Below are 17,675 nucleotides of genomic sequence, written 5' to 3'. Positions count from 1 at the left end.
CCCCTGTGCTCTAGCAGGGCCGCTCCCATTCGCACCGACCCGCAGGAGCCCTGTGCCCTCCTCAGGGTGATGTACGTTTGCTGAACGGATGAAGACACTACTCTTGTTCTGACTCCGGGCTCGGTTCCTCCTAAGATGACGGCCTCACACGACGGAGGCCACATCGTCGGCATGTGGGGAACTCCCCAGGTACGGCTTTGTGCCACAGTCCCCAGAACAAGTCTGGTCCCAGGCGGTGCAAACACCGTCAGGAAAGTAAGGCTGCTTTCCCGATGGGCGGGAAGCACATCCCAGGATGGCGGCAGGACACGCAGCCACCTGCGAGCCTGTCCTCTCCCAGTCCTGGGGACAATCTTTTCGTTCAGAGGCCAGTTACCCATCGCCGCCACTCAGGACAGGGGCCCATCTCCTAGGCTCACGTCGGGTCGTCCTGTCCCTGACGAGAACAGATCGCCAGAGGGCAAGCACTGCCATTCCCTGCCTCCTCCCCAGAGCCGGCCGGTCACGGTTCTCCTCCCGGCAGTCGCCTGTCAGCTCTGTGGGTGTCCCGGAGCCAGCGCAGCACCTCCGATAAGCCAGTGCCCTTCTGGGCGCTGATTTCGGCCGTGGTGATGTTCTGCTTGGCACAGGCAATGATGTCTGGGAGCCTGATCAATGACTTCATCTCGTCTACAGTCATGTAACAGGGCAGATCGCTAGGGCAAAAGAAGCACCCCGTCACGGCGGGCTGCCACAAGTGCATCCCAAAGCCCACGGTACCCCCCCACCCCCCAAGCCACGAGCCACCGTCCCGGCTCCACTCCAAGGGAGCTCCTCCCAGGACTCGCGGCCGTGCTCTCCTCCAGGAAGACAGACCGTACATCTTATTGAAGAGAATCAAGACGGATGCTTCTGCGAGTTGCTCTGCAGAAAGGAGGCCCAGGAGTTGCACGCAGGACGCGGACAGCTGAGTGGGGTTAGCGGCGTCCATCATGAACTGGGGAGGAAGAAAACAGAGATGGGACCACCCCGTGATGGAGACAGTCCTTCCCAAATCCCCTCCCTGGGGCAGCAAGACCTGGCTCAGGAAGAGCAAAAGGACTTTTAAACAAAGGATTTGGGGGGGCAGCAGAAGTTAGGGGAAATGACTTTCATGAGAGCGACCTGATGTCATTTGCTTTCACCTACGTGGAAGTTCCTCCACTCACGTGGTCATCAGTTCTTCCAGGAAGGGTCCTGGAATCTGGGGCACAGGCCTTGCCAGGATGGGACAAACCCAAGAGATGTGGGATTCAAACACAAACATAAAAACACACCCAGAGGATCAAGGCAGAGAGCAAGCGCCAGTTACTGGCAGAGAATAAACGCTCCCCTCAGCAAACCTTGCATGAGCTTTTATGTCCGCTCTGAAGCAGAAGCACTTAGGGATCAAGCTATTCGGAAAAGGAAGCAGCTTGAAGTTCGGTCATGTTTCCTTGCCTTCGCGTAATTGCTCAGGAACCCAAACTTCAGCCTATGCAGAGTGAGGTCCAGCACCAGACAACGCTTAAGTGCAAAGGATTACGACCTACCAGGAGAGAGTGGCAATTTCCAAAGTAGCTGGACCAGATGGGGCCCATACACCCCCCCAGCTCCCGGATGGTAATCTTTCTCTGGACGACGATGTCAGTAAGGTTGGTGCCCACCTGTGGAAAAACTCGAGATGCACAAAGGACACAAGCACTTTCCCATTGGGAACTCCTGGCTAGCAGCTCTCTACACTGTGATCCAAACCCCAAAACGCCCCTTGTCAAGGGCTTAGCCCCTAAAACACAGTCCTACGTAAGGAAGACTAAATTGGGTTCCAACGCGCTAACCCTCAGAGCTGACTGTGGCCGCAGCACCCACACCCATCGGGGGATTCGCCCTCCGAGGCGACCAGAAAAAGCAGTCTCAAGAGTGGTGAGGGGTGGGCGGCTCTGGGCCCCTGTCCCACACCCACCTCCCCTGCAGCTGTGTCCCAGGAGGCAGTCTCCTTCCCAAGACACCCCTCACCTCCTGAGGATTGGGTTTAACACAGGGACCGGCCGGACTCCAGCATCCGCTTAAAACAGCCCAAAGCACTTTGCAAACCGCGAAGGGTACCCCCTTCTCGTAGCCCCGCGAGAGGGAGGGTGCCTACCGTGGGGCGCGTCGGGGGAGCATCGCCCAGGTCGCCCTTCCCATCCCCGGAGCTCAGCTGTGCGCGCGGTCAAGGATCCCCAGAGCCAGGCAGGGAAGGCGGGCGGCAGCCGGACCCCGCCCGGGGAAAATCCCCCCGTCCCGGCGCCCCCAGCCCCGCCCCCCCGGGCGCACCCCGCCCCCCACCCCCGGGCCCTCGCCCGACGCGGAAGGATAGTCTGCAGCCTTTTCACCAACAGCGTTTTCCCGACACCCGAGGCCCCCAGGAGAAGACACATCGCGTCCACGGACTCCACCCGGCATCCGTAGCCCGCGCAAGTCCCGCCCTCCACCCCGCTTTCATTGGATAGGCCTCACGTCCAAGTTCTTCATTGGTTCGCGGCGCTCACGACCTGGTGCAGCCCAATCGGCGCACAGCCTCTGGGGCGAGCCGAAAAGCCCGCCTCCTCGCCGCTCGCGGCCCGGCCCGGCGCCGCGCGCGTGCGCGCGCCCGGGGAAAAGGCGGAAGCGGAAGTCGGGGGCGCGCCGGTTCGCAGCGGGGAGCGCAGCGGCGTCGGGTCGGGGTCCTGGGGCGCCATGGGGCGCGGCAGCGGCACCTTCGAGCGTCTCCTAGGTAACGTGGCCCCCGCCCCCCGCGGCTCGGCCCGCGTCCTGGGAGCTGAGCCGGGAGGCGGCCGCCGAGCCCCCGGGGTGTGGGTGGGCGCGCCCGCGCTTTGGGGACCGGGCAGTCCCGGGTGCTGGGCGCGGGCTCCGACCCGAGTAGGTGAGGGTCTGCGGAGGAGACCGGGCCCGCGCCCGCGGCGACTGCGCTCGGGGCTCTGCTCCTGGGCCGGGAGCGGGCCGGTCCCGAGGAAACAAGCATCTGACTGAGCGGGCCACAAGTCCTGAGTCACGGAAAGGGGTGACCTGGTCACATAGACCCGCTCCCCCAAAAAACCTAGGTTGCATGGGGTTTGAGGGTGCCCCCCAAACATTGGGCTCCAAACGGTGGAACCAGTAGTGTCTTCACTGGGACCTGCCACGCTCTTATGAGCGCTGCTTCCCTGGGGAACCAGGCCGGCGCTGTCTGTCCCCACTGGGCTCCCGGAAGGCCGCGGTGGTTTAGGAAGGCGGGTTTTCTGTTTGCCGGAGGTGGAGCTGATCCTTTGGGAACCTCCTGGAGGTCACGAGTTTTAGCAAAGAAAATGAATGTTTAGGGACGTGTCCTCTTCTGCGCTCAGTGAAACTGCGTTGCGTGGGCTCTGTTTGGGGCCAGTGCTCCCTGTGCTCCGGTGGTCAGTCTGAGCCTGTCACGCTTTCCCCTTGAATACGGTTTTGGAGAAGACCTCAGATGAGCCACCTTCCTTGTTCTGAGCACACGCAGCTGAGCGGTGGCTCAGCCCCCCAGAGACCAACCCCGAAGTTACTGCCAGACCAGTACTGCGAGTGGGTGTACCTTGTTAGATCACCTGTGTGTCCCCGGGAGGAGAGGCAGCAGGGCTGGAGGACAGAGCATGTGTGTCTGCCTGAGGCAACTGTGATGTGGAGAGTGTGAAGGTGTCATTCGGAGAGTACTTCTTCCGGGTCAGTCCTGTCTTCATCCCACAAAACACTTGGCATCTTCTCCAGCCTCGCCCTTGCCGGGATCTCCTCAACTAGGCTAAACTTGGGGGGAACCAGGGACTCTGCGGGATGAGGTGGCCGAGTGTAGTGTTGAACTCTGCCTGGCTCTGCCCCAGCGAGCCGTGGGACCTCACTTCTCGGCTTCCTTGTTTTTGTCGGTAAAGAGGATGGAAACAGGACCTTGCTGGCGAGGCTGTGTGAGAACTCAGCATTTGCATAAAGCCTTTGGAACGGCATCTGGCCCACAAGTGCATAAGCGGTGTTCCGTATCATTATTTTTTAAGCGGTTTGTCGTTTCTCTGAGAAGGACAGCGCTCTCGTTATCAGGTGGCAAGAGGATTTTCGTGTGCCTTTCCATTCAGTCCAAATGTTTTAAATGGGAAGGAGACGGTCTCTCCTCCCTGTTGCGGAGCTCTGGGGCCACCTAGGGCATCAGACGAACGCCGAGCCCCAGTAACGATGCATTTCTGCTTTAGACAAAGCTACCAGCCAGCTTCTGCTGGAGACCGACTGGGAGTCCATCCTCCAGATCTGTGACCTCATCCGCCAGGGGGACACACAGTAAGTGAGGCGGGCCTGTGCCGCCCAGAGGCGAGGGGGCGGCACCATGGCGCCCTCTGATGCGCCAAGATCCGGCAGTGGCCTGCCCTCGTGGGAGCAGGTCCTGAGGTGGAGAAGTGAATGGTCTCCACACTGGGAGTTTTGGGATCTGGGGACAATTCCCTTACTGTTTGCTTGGGGGTTTTGAGGACCAGAGGGCGGGTGGGCTCTCTTCACGTTAGCTTCTGAGGTGGTTCGTTTTTCAATTTTTTCACCAACGTTCTTTTCTTTCAGAGCAAAATACGCAGTGAGTTCTATCAAAAAGAAAGTCAACGACAAGAATCCCCACGTGGCCTTGTATGCCCTTGAGGTAACTAGCACCCCCCCCCCCCCCCCCCCCCCCCCCCGCCCCACGCTCTGGCCACCTCAAGAGTCCCCACCCCGGTGTCCGTGTCAGGAAGGCAGAGACGAGTTGAGTCTGGGGCCTTGCCCACCTGCCTGGGGAACGAGGGAGATACGAGCAACCTCATAGAGGTCATGCCTCAGCTGTCCCACCTGCAGCCGGCTGACTTGGGGCCCAGACGTGGACTCTCGTCTCTGTCCCTGGTAGTAAAAAATGGAATCAGAAGGGGCGCACGTAGCAGCGGTTGCTGCCCGACCCAGAGCTGCCACGTGGATCCCTCGACAGGCTGGCTTGCCCGAGGGGCCTGTCCGGGAGGGGCGTCCCACCCTGACCAGTGACTTGGCCCGTCCCTTCCTCGGGTCCCGCAGGTCATGGAGTCTGTGGTGAAGAACTGCGGCCAGACGGTCCACGATGAGGTGGCCAACAAGCAGACTATGGAGGAGCTAAAGGAGCTGTTGAAGGTGGGTTCTTGGAAGGGGACAGACGGTTCTAGACTGTGGGGAGTGCAGTGACCCCCGAGGCCAGGCTCTTCTGGGTGTTGGCCGGCACCTGGGGCAGAGCAGTGCCGGGCAGAGCAGAGGACAGGAAGGTGAGCACCTCAGCCTCAGGAATCCCAGCTGGGTGAGGTCGGGGCGTCACCAGAAGTGAGCCAGGCTGCTGCGTCTGGGGACACAGAGGAGACCCCGCCGTTCCTAGGGGAAAGGCTTCCCAGGGGCTGGGCTCAGAGCCTCACTGGGTGGTGGGGAAGGAGCTGTGTGTGCGTGAGTAGCTGTGGGCAGGGTGTGCGGGTGGAGGCCTGCGGGGAGCCCCGAAGTGTGGGCGGGGGGTGGGGGGGCCGTCCCACGTGCAGAGCCAGAATTCTGAGCAGGGAGGCACGTGAGTCTGACGTGTTCGTGGAGGGAGAGCTGGGGGAGACGGCATACCGGGGACACCTTGGGGAGTGGGTTTCACACTCTCTGTTCTTAGGGGAGGGACGGTCCTCCAGAGTCCCTAGAAAGAGTGTCCTGCACGGGCCACCGCCCAGCTGCAGGAATTGTGATGTGGGTGGTGACAACATGAGGTTGGGTGATACAGAGCAGGTGGTGCGGCCATTCTTTGAGGTGAAAGGGCATCTCGCAGGGGTGAGGCCACCTGGGGGCGGCCAAGGAGTCCAGCCCCATATACCGGCTCTGTCACCACTGGTGGGCGGGGCCGCCGCTTCCCAGCCCGGGTGGGCACCCGTGGGCTCACGTGGCCAAGAGCCCATCTGGGGCCTGAGGTGGGCTCTGACTGGTGACCCAGGCGGTCCTTAGGGTGGCCTGGCTACAAGGTCAGAAGGGCTAGCCCTGCCCCTCGTGCTATCACGGCCACATCCCATGTGCTACACGTGGCTTGAGCCTGTTAACCCCGTTTTGTAGAGGGAGGGTAACCGTAAGAAAGAGGGCTCCACTCACTGGATGCAGGTTACGGGAGAGAACCGGAAGCCTCGTGCGTGAGTCTAGTTGGCATCTCCAGGAAGCAGCTTACTCGCCCTGCTGTCTTCCTGAGCGTCCCCGAGAGAGCTCTGGAGATGTGACTGGCCGTGCTGGAACCTGGTGGAAATGGGGGCTGTGCACGCGGGGAGGTTCCTGGAGCGGCCGGCCCCCACCCACACAGGCTGGCTGTGACCAGAGGAGAGGCAGCCGGCCGCGTGTCCGCCGCCTCAACGCAGTCCTGCCGGGCTCTGCCTGTTACGGCCTGGCATTTGCCGGAGCCACAGTGGGTTACAGACTGAGGGGCCTCTGGGCTCGGTTAGGGTGCCTTGGGGTAGGGCAAGAGGAGGCAGGGTAGTGGATCTGGGGAGCTGGGCTTCAGGGAGGCCCCAGCTTTTTTAGGGGACTGAGGACAAGTTCGGTCCTGTGTGGGTAGATGGCTGTGATGGGCTTGTCCTCGGGGCCGGGCTTCACGGAGGAGCGTCGGGCCTGGGGAGTGGGTCCGTGCGTGGCCCCTGTGTCCCACGCAGGGCCCCCCCCCCACGCCCCTGCCGGCCCGTGCGCTCAGAGTGGCGCGGTCTCCCTGCCGCTTCCTCACAAGGCCCCTCTCTGGTGTTCCCATCTCTCACGGCCCTCCTCGTTGTCTGTTCTCCTTTCTCCTTTCTCTGCAGAGGCAGGTGGAGGTAAACGTCCGAAACAAGATTCTGTATCTGATCCAGGCCTGGGCGCATGCTTTCCGGAACGAGCCCAAGTACAAGGTGGTCCAGGACACGTACCAGATCATGAAGGTGGAAGGTGAGCTGGGCGGGGTCTGTCAGGTCCCAGGCTCGGGACACAGCCTCTAGGAGCTGAGGGGCCGCTCTGCACCAGGCCGTCCCAAGGAAGGCTATGTGCACCGTGTGCGGGGCAGGGGACGGCATCGTGCTGCGTGATTGGTGGCGGGAGCTTGAGGTGGTATCGCCGTGGGGCAGCCTGACACCCCCTGGGTGAGGCAGATGACACACGAGTGAAGGGTTAGTGAAGGAGCCAATTCTCGAGCGTCAGGTCCTAGGAAGGAAGCAAAGCCTGGGAACCCTGCCTCTAAATCCTGGTGCTGGTTTAGCACGAGGGCTGGAGAGCGCCTGGGGAGCAGGCAGCTCGCACACCAGACCTGAACACGAGAACGGGCAGTGAGAAGGGCTGGGCCCTGGAATCCCACAGAGGATTCCGTTCCGAGGCCGTGGAGCCACGGCGGGCTGGTGCGAAGGCATGGGAGGTGCCAGCCTGCAGGAGAGCTCAGGCAGAGCTGGTCCCAGGAGGGCTTTACGCTGGCCCGTGACAGCTGAGGTTCCTCCCCGCCGCCACAGTGGCCGTGCCGAGCTGGTGGGGTCTGGCAAGGGCTGGGCCACCATGGCTGAGCGGGTGTGTCCCCCACCTGGGCAGAGTCCTCTGGCCCTGAAAATGAGGCCTGGGGCAGGGGCAGCGTCTGGTGGCTACGGGTGGGTAGGAACCTGTGGAGAACGTGTGACAAGGGTCCTGTCCGTGTTGGCCTCAGGCCCGCAGTCCCTGGACCTTGGACCTGGGATGGTGGGTATGTGCTCACGTTCACTTTGCTGAGGAGAGCATCTGAAGCTTGAATTCTTGAGGGATCTGCGTCTCAGAAAAGCTTGGGAACTGGTTTTAAGAATCCTGAGAGGCACAGGGGGCTGGAGCGTGGGGCCAGGAGCCAGATGGGAGGTCCAGGGAGGATCTGTGAGGCCCTGGTGTGGTGGGAGTGCAGCCAGGCTCCATGCCACGGCCCCGGAATGGCGCGGCCGTGGGGAGCCACCTCGGGTACCGGGCAGGCCCACTCGTGCGCCCAGGCGCACTCACCTGGTGCCGGGTCGCTGCTCTCTGCACCCAGGGGCTCTAGGCCTCCTTTTGTAGGTCCGTTTGGGGAGGCGGATGCCAAGAGTTAGAACGTGGCTCCTAAAGGTCTCGGGGCAGACGGGGCGAGGACAGGTGGGGCGGTCGGGGTCTTGCGTGCCAGGGTAGCACCGGCGGTGACCGCGGGCTCTTTCCTCCAGGACACGTGTTCCCAGAGTTTAAGGAGAGCGATGCCATGTTTGCTGCAGAGAGAGTGAGTCCTCCAGGTGCTGGGCATCTGGGAGTTAGGCTGCTTTGAGGGAGCCGAAGGGAAGCCCGGGGGGCCCGGCTCGTTGGGAACATTGGTGGGGGAGCTGCCGTCTCCACGAGAACGTGCCGCTGGGTCTCGTCAGGCTGGGGTCGGAAGGTCGTTCGAGGTGCCTGTGGCTGGCGGGCTCGCGTAGTTAAGACCCGCCGTTGTGTCGCTGCGGCCCGCAGGGAGCCTGGCTGCCACGTGCTTAGAGCGAAGAGGGTGTCCTGGAGTGGCCTTCCCTCCTCGCGTCTGCGGACTTGGCCCCCAGCCCCTGCGCTCTCTGGGGTCTTCCCCCATTTGTGGGGAGTGGGCATGTCGGCAGGGAAGGCGGGGGCCACGTGACCCTGACTCTGCCTGTCCCCCAGGCCCCCGATTGGGTGGATGCCGAAGAGTGCCACCGCTGCCGGGTGCAGTTCGGGGTGGTGACCCGCAAGGTGAGCGTGTCCCCCGGGGCAGCCCCCAGACCACCCGCTGTTGCCGTGAGGCCGCTGCACCCACTCGAGGTCCTCTCCCTCCTGGCTGTGACCTCGTGGTGCGGGGGGGGGGGGGGGGGGGGCCAAGTCCACCCCCAGCCGTGCGGTCATCGTGGTCACCGAGGGGTCCCGAGTCTGATGGCCTGTGCTGTCGGAGGAAGCTTGGGCGAGGCTGCGTCCCCCAGGGGACAAGAATGCCGTGGGCTTGGGGCCGCGGGAGGCTCGGGCGTGTGTTTCCCGGGCCTGCTGCGCCCTTAGCTGCACCTCACGGCCGACAGCCTGTGCGCTCCAGCCCCCTGGCTGCAGCCTCCCTTCCTGTTGAGGCACAGACGGCAATGGTGCAGGCTGGGGGGGGGGGGGGGGGGGGGGTTCTCAGCTGACGCCCCGGATCTACTGTCCTGCAAGTACTCATCCCCGAGCACAACTCGTGCGTGGGTTTTTTTATTTGGACTTCTTCTCCCACAACGATGGCTGCAGTCGGGAGCCTGGAAGCGTGCTGCTTCCCGAGGGTCTTTGGGGCCACTCAGGCCTGCCTTCTGCCCGCTCTTGGCCGAGCTCCCACCCGGGGAGGCCCGGCCAGGGGCACTCAGCAGCAGGCGGAGGTGGGCAGGGTGGGCGCGAGAGGGCAGCGGCCCGGCAGCGGGCCGCGCCCTGACCCGCCCTGTTCACAGCACCACTGCCGGGCGTGTGGCCAGATCTTCTGCGGCAAGTGCTCCTCTAAGTCCTCCACCATCCCCAAGTTCGGCATCGAGAAGGAGGTGCGCGTGTGCGAGCCGTGCTACGAGCAGCTGAACAAGTGAGTCCACACCGGCTGCCCCGAGGGCCTCGTGGGCTCCGGGTCCTGGCTGTCCAGGAGGGGGGCTGGCACGCACCCAGGCTCTCAGACCTGCCAGCCGGGTGCTAGGGTTTGTGTGCTTCTTAACTTTTTAGCTTGGACGTAAAACTTAGGGAAGAGACGCAGGGGCGGTAAGCAGACGCCACGTGGTGTGGCCTCCTCCCAGCTCCCTCAGTGTTGAGGCCGCCACGTTGGCATAACTGCACGGTCCCCCTTCCCCACCCACCTGCATGTTCACGCACACCGTGTCCGTTCTGGATCTCTGCGAGCGAGCTGCGGGTAGCCCCCCGCCCCCCCTGTACCCCAAGCCCCGTGTGTTTCCCTAGAAGTGCACGCTCTCCTGGGAGCACAGCACAGTTGTCACACCGGGCCGCGTGACATCAGTGCGGGGCCAACACCTACTTTGCGCTCCCATTCTGGTTCCACTGCGTCCCTGTCAGGCCCATCCAGGTCCGTGGCACATGACAGGTGGCCGTCCCACCTCCTCAGCTGCCTTAGAGTCTGGTTCTGTGCTCCTGGTTCCGTCCCAGGAGTGAGATTTCGTCCCTCTCGGTGCGGCCCGTCTGGAGGCCCGTGCTGTCCACCTCCCGGCGTCTGCGATGGTGTCTGCAGGCCGCTCCCCTGAAAACTTCCTTTCCCACGTGTGAACCTCATTTTCAGGAGAGGGGGCTGGGGCTTAGGCCGGTGACTTGCCCAGGGTCCCGCATCCCAGAGGCGACAGCTGGTTTGAGGGACCGGCTTTTCTCTAGAGCATGGCCTGTGGCACTTCTGTCATCATTCTGTGGGGATGCGGGGGGCTGGGGTGAGGTGCTCGGCCACCCAATGTTCTCTCGCCTCCAGGAAAGCAGAAGGAAAGGCGTCATCCACAGCGGAGCTGCCCCCAGAGTACCTGACCAGCCCCCTGTCCCAGCAGTCCCAGGTACTCCTGGCCCCGGGCCCCGCTCACCGGCCTGTCTGTCCCCAGCTGCCCCCAGAGTACCTGAGCGGCCCCCTGTCCCAGCAGTCCCAGGTACTCCTGGCCCCGGGCCCCGCTCACCGGCCTGTCTGTCCCCAGCTGCCCCCAGAGTACCTGAGCGGCCCCCTGTCCCAGGTACTCCTGGCCCCGGGCCCCGCTCACCGGCCTGTCTGTCCCCAGCTGCCCCCAGAGTACCTGAGCGGCCCCCTGTCCCAGCAGTCCCAGGTACTCCTGGCCCCGGGCCCCGCTCACCGGCCTGTCTGTCCCCAGCTGCCCCCAGAGTACCTGAGCGGCCCCCTGTCCCAGCAGTCCCAGGTACTCCTGGCCCCGGGCCCCGCTCACCGGCCTGTCTGTCCCCAGCTGCCCCCCAAGCGGGACGAGACGGCCCTGCTAGAGGAGGAGGAGTTGCAGCTGGCCCTGGCCCTGTCTCAGTCAGAGGCTGAGGAGAAGGAGAGGATGGTGAGCCGAGGGAGGCTCCCCCGGTCCGGGGGCACGGGGGGAGAACGTCCCTAGACGTTTGGGGAGGGCCGAGGAGTGTGGAGGCTTAGTCCGCCTGCACCCTGACGCTTCCCTGCTCCGGCAGAGACAGAAGTCTGCCTACGCCGCTGCCACGTACCCCAAAGCAGAACCCACGCCCGTGGCCTCGTCGGCGCCCCCTGCCAGCAGCCTGTACTCCTCGCCAGTGGTGAGCCCATCCCAGGCCCGGCCGCGGTTCTGTGCCAGGGGGTGGGGAGGCAGGCCAGAGGGCTGCCCCAGAAAAGACGGTGCCTGATGGGGTGGGTGCAGGTCGAGGTCCGGGCTGGACCTCCGTGGCCTTCCTGCCCCTGGCCAGGGGTCCCCTGTGAGGGGAGAGGACATGGGAAGGCTGGAGGCATCCCGCCCAGCCCCGCCCCCGCCCCGAGCAAGAGGAGATGGGTGAACCCTGGGGTCAAAAGGGGTCTGCCTTTTTCTGGCTTTAGCTCCCTCTGTAAATAGGGGGTGGGTGGCAGGTGGGGCGGAAGATTTAGGAAGTCATCGTGGGCTCTGCGGGGCTGCACGAGCAGGGGGGCCAGCTGGCCAAGGGCCTAAGGAGACCCTGCACCTGCCGTTGGGACGTTACAGTGTGGTTTCTGGGAAGCGGCGTGGGGGTACCACACCCAGAGCCCCGGGGGCCCCTCGGACAGACTGGCCGGTGCTCAGTGCCCACTGTCATGGCCGTGGCATCCCAGCATCCTGAGCGATGGCCTGGGAGGAGCTGGGTGAGTGTTCGAGCCCGTGGGTCACTGCTGATCTGGCCTGTGTCTCCCCAGACCTCGTCGGCGCCTCTGGCTGAGGACATCGACCCTGAGGTGAGGAGGCGAGGGTGCCTCTGCGCGTGGTGCTTTCCCATGCAGCTCCTTGTTCCTCGGGAGTGACCTTTGTTGCCCGTGCAGCTTGCCCGGTACCTCAACCGGAACTACTGGGAGAAGAAGCAGGAGGAGTCCCGGAAGAGCCCCACGCCGTCTGCCCCCGCGCCCCTGACGGAGCCGGCTGCCCCGCCCACGGAGGGGCACACAGTCCCTGCCAGTGCACTGGAGGTGGGCTGCTCTCAGCACTCCAGGCCCACGGTCCTGGGGAGGGCGGCGCCTGGGATAGGTCGGACGCCCCTCTCACCCTCTGGCCTCTTCCAGACGCCCCTCCCGGAGACAGACTCTCAGCCCGTGGCCCCCTCCAGCGGCCCCTTTGGCGAGGTAAGCCATGGCCCCCTCTGAGGGCCCCGTTACGGGCACTACTCCTGGTGGGGCCAGGGCCCCGCCCACAGTGACCTCCCGGAGGCGAGCTGTTCCAGTGGAGAACTCCATGGAACCCCTGCGCACCAGCTGGCTCTTGGCCACCTGCTGCCTGGCGTGGATCAGAATATTGTAGGGCAGCCCAGAACCACCCGGATGAATCTTTGTTTGCCCTGTCCTGGGGCTTGGGGGCTCTGTGGGCCATTGACTAACAGACCAGGGCCTCTTCAAGGGAATCAGGCCACCTTGAAGAGTTCCGAGCCAGGCCGCCCAAGCTCGGCCAGCTCCGTCCTGGCCGACACGGAGCCCAGTGCAGGAGGCGCTCCTGGGGCTCCTTGGGGCTCAGCGGCACCATTGGGAGGATCGAGTCAGATGTACAGCAGGGTCGGAGCATAGCGCCTGGAGTGGCGGGTCCTGTCTGGGGGCCCTGGAGGGCACGGGGTGGGGCGGGGACGCTCAGCAAGGTCCCACGTGTGTCCCGAGCAGCAATTCCAGAACGGGGAGTCGGAGGAGAGCCACGCGCAGTTTCTGAAGGCCCTGCAGAACGCCGTCACCACCTTCGTCAACCGCATGAAGAGCAATCATGTGCGCGGCCGCAGCATCACCAACGACTCGGCCGTGCTGTCCCTGTTCCAGTCCATCAACGGCATGCACCCCCAGCTGCTGGAACTGCTCAACCAGCTGGACGAGCGCAGGCGTAGGTGCCGCGGCGCACGGGGGACCTTCCGTGGCGGCCTCGCTGCGCCCCTCGGGGCAGTGCCGGCCCGGTCGCCGTGGGCGCGGCAAAGGTTTTTAGGGTGGGGGCGGGGAAGTGCCCCCAGCGGTGGGAAGTACCCCGCTGAGCATAGGGCAGTCCGCTCAAGGAGGAATCCCACCCCCGGCCCTGCCCCTGAGAAGCCCACACCCCGGCCGTGCCCTGTCGCCAAGCCCTTGACTGGGCAGAGGCAGGCCCGGTGGCCATTGTCCAGAGTGGGAGCCCAGCCCTGGGCGGCCCGCGCTTCCCACCCACTCCAAGGGCTCCCGGCTCCGCCCTCTCCCCACAGTATACTACGAGGGGCTGCAGGACAAGCTGGCGCAGATCCGCGATGCCCGGGGGGCCCTCAGCGCCCTGCGGGAAGAGCACCGGGAGAAGCTTCGCCGGGCAGCTGAGGAAGCCGAGCGCCAGCGCCAGATACAGCTGGCCCAGAAGCTGGAGATCATGCGGCAGAAAAAGCAGGTGCGGCGGTCGGCCCCGGGGTGGGGGCAGGGGGGGGGGCGCCCAGGTTGCGGGCAGCCCTGACCCCTGCCTCGTGGCCCGCAGGAATACCTGGAGGTACAGCGGCAGCTGGCCATCCAGCGCCTGCAGGAGCAGGAGAAGGAGCGCCAGATGCGCCTGGAGCAGCAGAAGCAGACCATCCAGATGCGGGCCCAGATGCCCGCCTTCTCCCTGCCCTACGCCCAGGCACGCACCCCCGCCGGGCCCACCCCTAGCCGGGGACGCCCGCGACCAAGTACTGCCCTGACCGCCCTGACCGTCGTCTCTCTCTGTCTGCAGCTCCAGGCCATGCCCGCGGCCGGGGGCGTGCTCTACCAGCCCTCCGGCCCAACCAGCTTCCCAGGCACCTTCAGCCCAGCAGGCTCGGTGGAGGGCTCCCCCATGCACACCGTGTACATGAGCCAGCCGGCGCCCACTGCCGGCAGCCCCTACCCCGGCATGCCTGGGGCCGGAGCAGGTAACAGGGCGGGCACCTCCGATGAGCCCCAGACCACCAGCTTGTCCTTCTTCGTTCTGGAGTAATTTTGGATTTACAGGAAAGTGAAAACAGCACCGAGAGCTTTCCAGGTTTTCCCCACGTTAACGTTTCGTTACGTTTGCGCTCTTCTTTTCGTACGGGCACGTGTGCACTCTCCTGAACCTTTTAGAGTAAGGGGCAGGCACGATGCCCTTTGCTCCTCGTGGTCTCAGCATGCGTGTCCTAAAACCAGGTCACTCCCTCACGGCCTGGGCATGGATACCACGCTAGAAGCCCCTGAGGCCGTGGTGTGACGTCCTCCGCAGCCGGGTTCAGCTCTCACACATCCCTTTGTGCCAGTAGGAACCCCACGGTTGTTGTCTTTACTGGTTCTGTTTCTTTTTGTCCCTAACCTAGAATGTTCCTACTCTATGTGTTTCACGACACGGACTTCTCAAAGAGCCCTGGCCCATGTCTTGCAGACCACCTCTCAGTGGGTTTTGTCTGGTCTCGGTCGGCGTGACGGCCCGTGGCTGTGTTTGGGCCAGTCATCGGGGGGCTACAGTGTTCAGCAGGAAGGCACAGCCGGCCGCTGGCCACGTGGTGCGTGGGCCGTCTGTTGGGTGTCCTCCCCGGAGGGGACGGTTTTCCCGTAACCAACAAGACCCTGGCGAGGAGATAAGACACCTACATCCTTGTTCTTTTGCAGGCTTTAGCTCGTGGTTTTAATGTTTTTTGCTAATTTTGTCTGAGTTTATCATAACGTTTGCCAAACGGTGACTGTCTCGTTCCTCCCGTTGATCAGAGGTCTGTTCAAAATAAGAAGGCACTTTTTCTTCTCTCCTGTCTACTTCTTCATCAGGCAGACCCATTTTATTCAAATTTCACAGTGTGTTTGGACGCTCAGATGGTCACAGGGTTTCCTGTGGCCCCAGGAAACCCCTTCGGCTGCTCCATTTCCTGAAACTTAGCTCCCGTCCAGCGAGCCCCTGGTCCTGATAGCGGAGGCTCTTTGGCAACCCGGGCCCAGGTGCGCTCAGCGCAGGGGACCGCCGGGACGTGTAGATGCACACGCACGGCTTGTCTTCCGGCAGGCAAAGCTTCAGTGATGCCGCACGGGGCTCCCTCCCCTTCCCACGCCTCTAACTCCTGCCTCTCGTCCACTCCACGTGTGCTGTTTTGTTCGTTCCTGGGATACACACAAAGTGGCTCCGGGAACGCCAGCCCGAGCCACTGGGGACAGGCGCTCGCTGACAGGTTCACTAGGTCTGTGGTCCTCTCTCGGCCGAGGACGCAGGGTCCAGATGCTGAGTTTCAGAAGGCCCGAGGGCTCATTTTCACCAACTTCCCGTGTCCTCCTGTCACTGTCAGTACAGTTTGGTTCATCTCTTCTGATTTCATTCTGTTTTAGAACCCCTCTCCTGTTCTCGTTGATTTCGTTGCTTTTCTTTTTGGGAGAACGTGAAACATGAACTCGCTCCCAGAAGTCACGACAAAAAGGGACACTCCGAAGTGCTGCCCCTCCCCGCCCCCCACCCTGCAGGACAGCCAGCTTGCTCCTCTCCCCTGCAGATCCCGGCATGGTGAGCGCCTACATGTACCCGGCAGGAGCCGCCGGTGCGCAGGCGGCCCCCCAGGGCCCGGCCGGACCCACCGCCAGCCCAGCCTACTCCTCCTATCAGCCCACCCCCACGCAGGGCTATCAGGTAGGCAGGTGGGGCCGCGCCCTCTCCCGGGGAGAGGACCCCAGCCTTTGTCCCATCACGCCCTTCCCTCCACAGAACGTGGCCTCCCAGGCCCCACAGAGCCTCCCGGCCATCTCCCAGCCTCCACAGTCCGGTGCCATGGGTTACATGGGGAGCCAGTCGGTGTCCATGGGCTACCAGCCGTACAGCATGCAGGTGAGAGACTGTGAGGCGTCCACACGGAAAAGACGCCAGGGGAGCACTGGGCAGGGCAGGCCATCCTGCTCAACACCCCCTTCCCCACCGTTAGGGTCTCCTAGCTGGTGGGCGTTTGATTTTTCAGGTCAGAAACGCCCCCCCTTCATTGTCGGCAGGACTCCTTAATGTGAGTTTCGCTTCATTTTCGCAGAACCTCATGAACACCCTTCCCAGCCAGGACACACCGATGCCGCCCCCACAGCAGCCCTACATCTCAGGGCAGCAGCCCATGTACCAGCAGGTGAGCCTCTCCCCAGGCTGCCGGCGAGGCTCAGGACGCCGAGGGTGGTGGGGCTGGCCTGGGGAGGACAGACAGCGCAGGCCAGGACTGGTTCCCAGCAGCGAGGACATCAGCACACACCGCACGCACGCCACAGCACCCGCAGCTACCCAAGCTACGCACGTTCCCTTAAAAGTTCGAGGCCAAGTCAGCTCACCTCCACAGACGTTGCTTGGGAACGCGTGGGGTCTGTGCTGGGGCGGGAAGAGAACCGGGAACCGGCCACACGCTGGGAGGAGGGAGTGGGGCTGGGGCCTCCCTGGGGCCGAGACCAGGGCAGAGCATTCCATAGAACAGCCCGTAGAGGGTGGGAAGGCGGGGCCAGTGGTTCCTCTGTGTCCCCTCCAGATGGCGCCCTCAGGGGGACCCCCCCAGCAGCCGCCCCCCGTGGCCCAGCAGCCGCCAGCACAGGGCCCTCCGGCACCGGGCAGCGAAGCCCAGCTCATCTCCTTTGACTGACCCCCAGCTGGGAGCGGGCCATCCAGAACAACACTACGGTTCTCTGAAACCCCCGCCTCCTCCTCTAACTAGCATCGTCCTGCCTTGCTCTCCTCTTACCGCCATGTAGTGTCCCTGCTACAGGCAGGGGGTGGCCCTTCCCCCTTTCTGTCCTCTTCTGCTGACTCCTCGGGCTCCAGGCCCTACCCTCGTCCCCATCTCCCTGAGTTGGGTCTCTGACCTCTTTCCCCAGGGCCAAGCCTCAGAGGGTGGGAGGGAAGGACCTTCTCTGAGAGGGAGCCCCCAGCCCAGTGTGTCAGGTCCTGTGAGGGCTGCTGGAGTGGGGCCCTTCTGTCCCGTGCAGCCTGCGCCCTCCCATCTGCACCGTGAGCCTGTGCAGCCTGTGGTCTGACTCGTGTGCGTGCCCCCCAGCGGTCAGCAGGCACCCCCGGCCCTCACGGGAAGGTGGGGGTTCATCTCCAGCTTCTCTGCTTTTGAGCTGCCATGTCATCCAGTGCCCTGAGTAGACGGAATGGAACACTGAAAATAAAACATCTTTCAACAAGTATTGGAGTGTCTGTTCGGAAAGAAGGTGGTAGGCAGCCGGCCCAGGTCTGGGCAGGGGCGTGTGGGCACGTGTCCGTAGGCCAGCCTGTCCTCCAAGCCTGGCACAGCTCCACAGGCAGTTGCCAGGGGTGGACACTCTCTGGCAGCAGCTGCAGATCTGCTCCCGCCCTGGACACTGGGCGCCGTCGAGCTGTGCCCTTGGGGAGCCCAGCAGCAGCCCTCTCCACCCGGCTCTGCTCTGCCCAGACTCCTCCAAGACTTGCAAAGCCCAAGGATCTGGTCTGATTCTACACCAGTCGTGGTCTGGAAGAAAATATTTTAAGAATGTAAACTCACAGCTCTTTGCGTCTAGAGTTCAAAACATTTCACACCTTAAATACCAAGTCTCTTAGATGACCCCGGCATGAGCTCTTCTGAGAAAGAATGGACTAGTTTAATAGGTGATCTGAGTG

At 63.5% G+C, this 17,675-nt stretch overlaps 2 protein-coding genes across 4 annotated transcripts; one reads left to right on the top strand and one right to left on the bottom strand.

Moving 5' to 3' along the window:
• Positions 1-101: 101 nt before the first annotated feature.
• On the bottom strand, positions 102-2,445 carry ARL16 (ADP ribosylation factor like GTPase 16). 3 transcript variants are annotated; one of them, XM_058704961.1, is made up of 5 exons: positions 2,357-2,445; positions 2,141-2,199; positions 1,551-1,664; positions 861-976; positions 102-695 (listed from the first exon to the last, which is right to left on the bottom strand). In XM_058704961.1, the coding sequence occupies exons 1-5, from the start codon at positions 2,415-2,417 to the stop codon at positions 503-505; spliced, it is 543 nt and encodes a 180-aa protein (XP_058560944.1). In that variant the 5' UTR covers positions 2,418-2,445; the 3' UTR covers positions 102-502. The 3 variants fall into 3 exon arrangements, with proteins under 3 accessions (XP_058560944.1, XP_058560945.1, XP_058560946.1); XM_058704962.1 differs by lacking the exon at positions 2,141-2,199 and having other exon boundaries at positions 2,377-2,423; XM_058704963.1 differs by lacking the exon at positions 2,357-2,445 and having other exon boundaries at positions 2,014-2,285.
• Positions 2,446-2,612: 167 nt separating this feature from the next.
• On the top strand, positions 2,613-17,224 carry HGS (hepatocyte growth factor-regulated tyrosine kinase substrate). The gene is made up of 22 exons (XM_058704946.1): positions 2,613-2,752; positions 4,218-4,302; positions 4,576-4,651; positions 5,053-5,145; positions 6,807-6,930; positions 8,181-8,233; positions 8,638-8,706; positions 9,417-9,541; positions 10,421-10,499; positions 10,896-10,994; positions 11,119-11,220; positions 11,825-11,863; positions 11,948-12,091; positions 12,185-12,244; positions 12,770-12,980; positions 13,327-13,499; positions 13,584-13,724; positions 13,818-13,995; positions 15,568-15,701; positions 15,777-15,896; positions 16,090-16,179; positions 16,567-17,224. Exons 1-22 carry the CDS (start codon positions 2,716-2,718, stop codon positions 16,675-16,677), a joined length of 2,343 nt encoding a protein of 780 aa, XP_058560929.1. The 5' UTR covers positions 2,613-2,715; the 3' UTR covers positions 16,678-17,224.
• The last annotated feature ends 451 nt before the right edge of the window (positions 17,225-17,675 follow it).

This window comes from Neofelis nebulosa, chromosome 16 (genome assembly GCF_028018385.1).
Source record: "Neofelis nebulosa isolate mNeoNeb1 chromosome 16, mNeoNeb1.pri, whole genome shotgun sequence".
NCBI classification, from domain to species: domain Eukaryota; kingdom Metazoa; phylum Chordata; class Mammalia; order Carnivora; family Felidae; genus Neofelis; species Neofelis nebulosa.
This window is presented reverse-complemented; position numbering and strand designations above follow the sequence as displayed.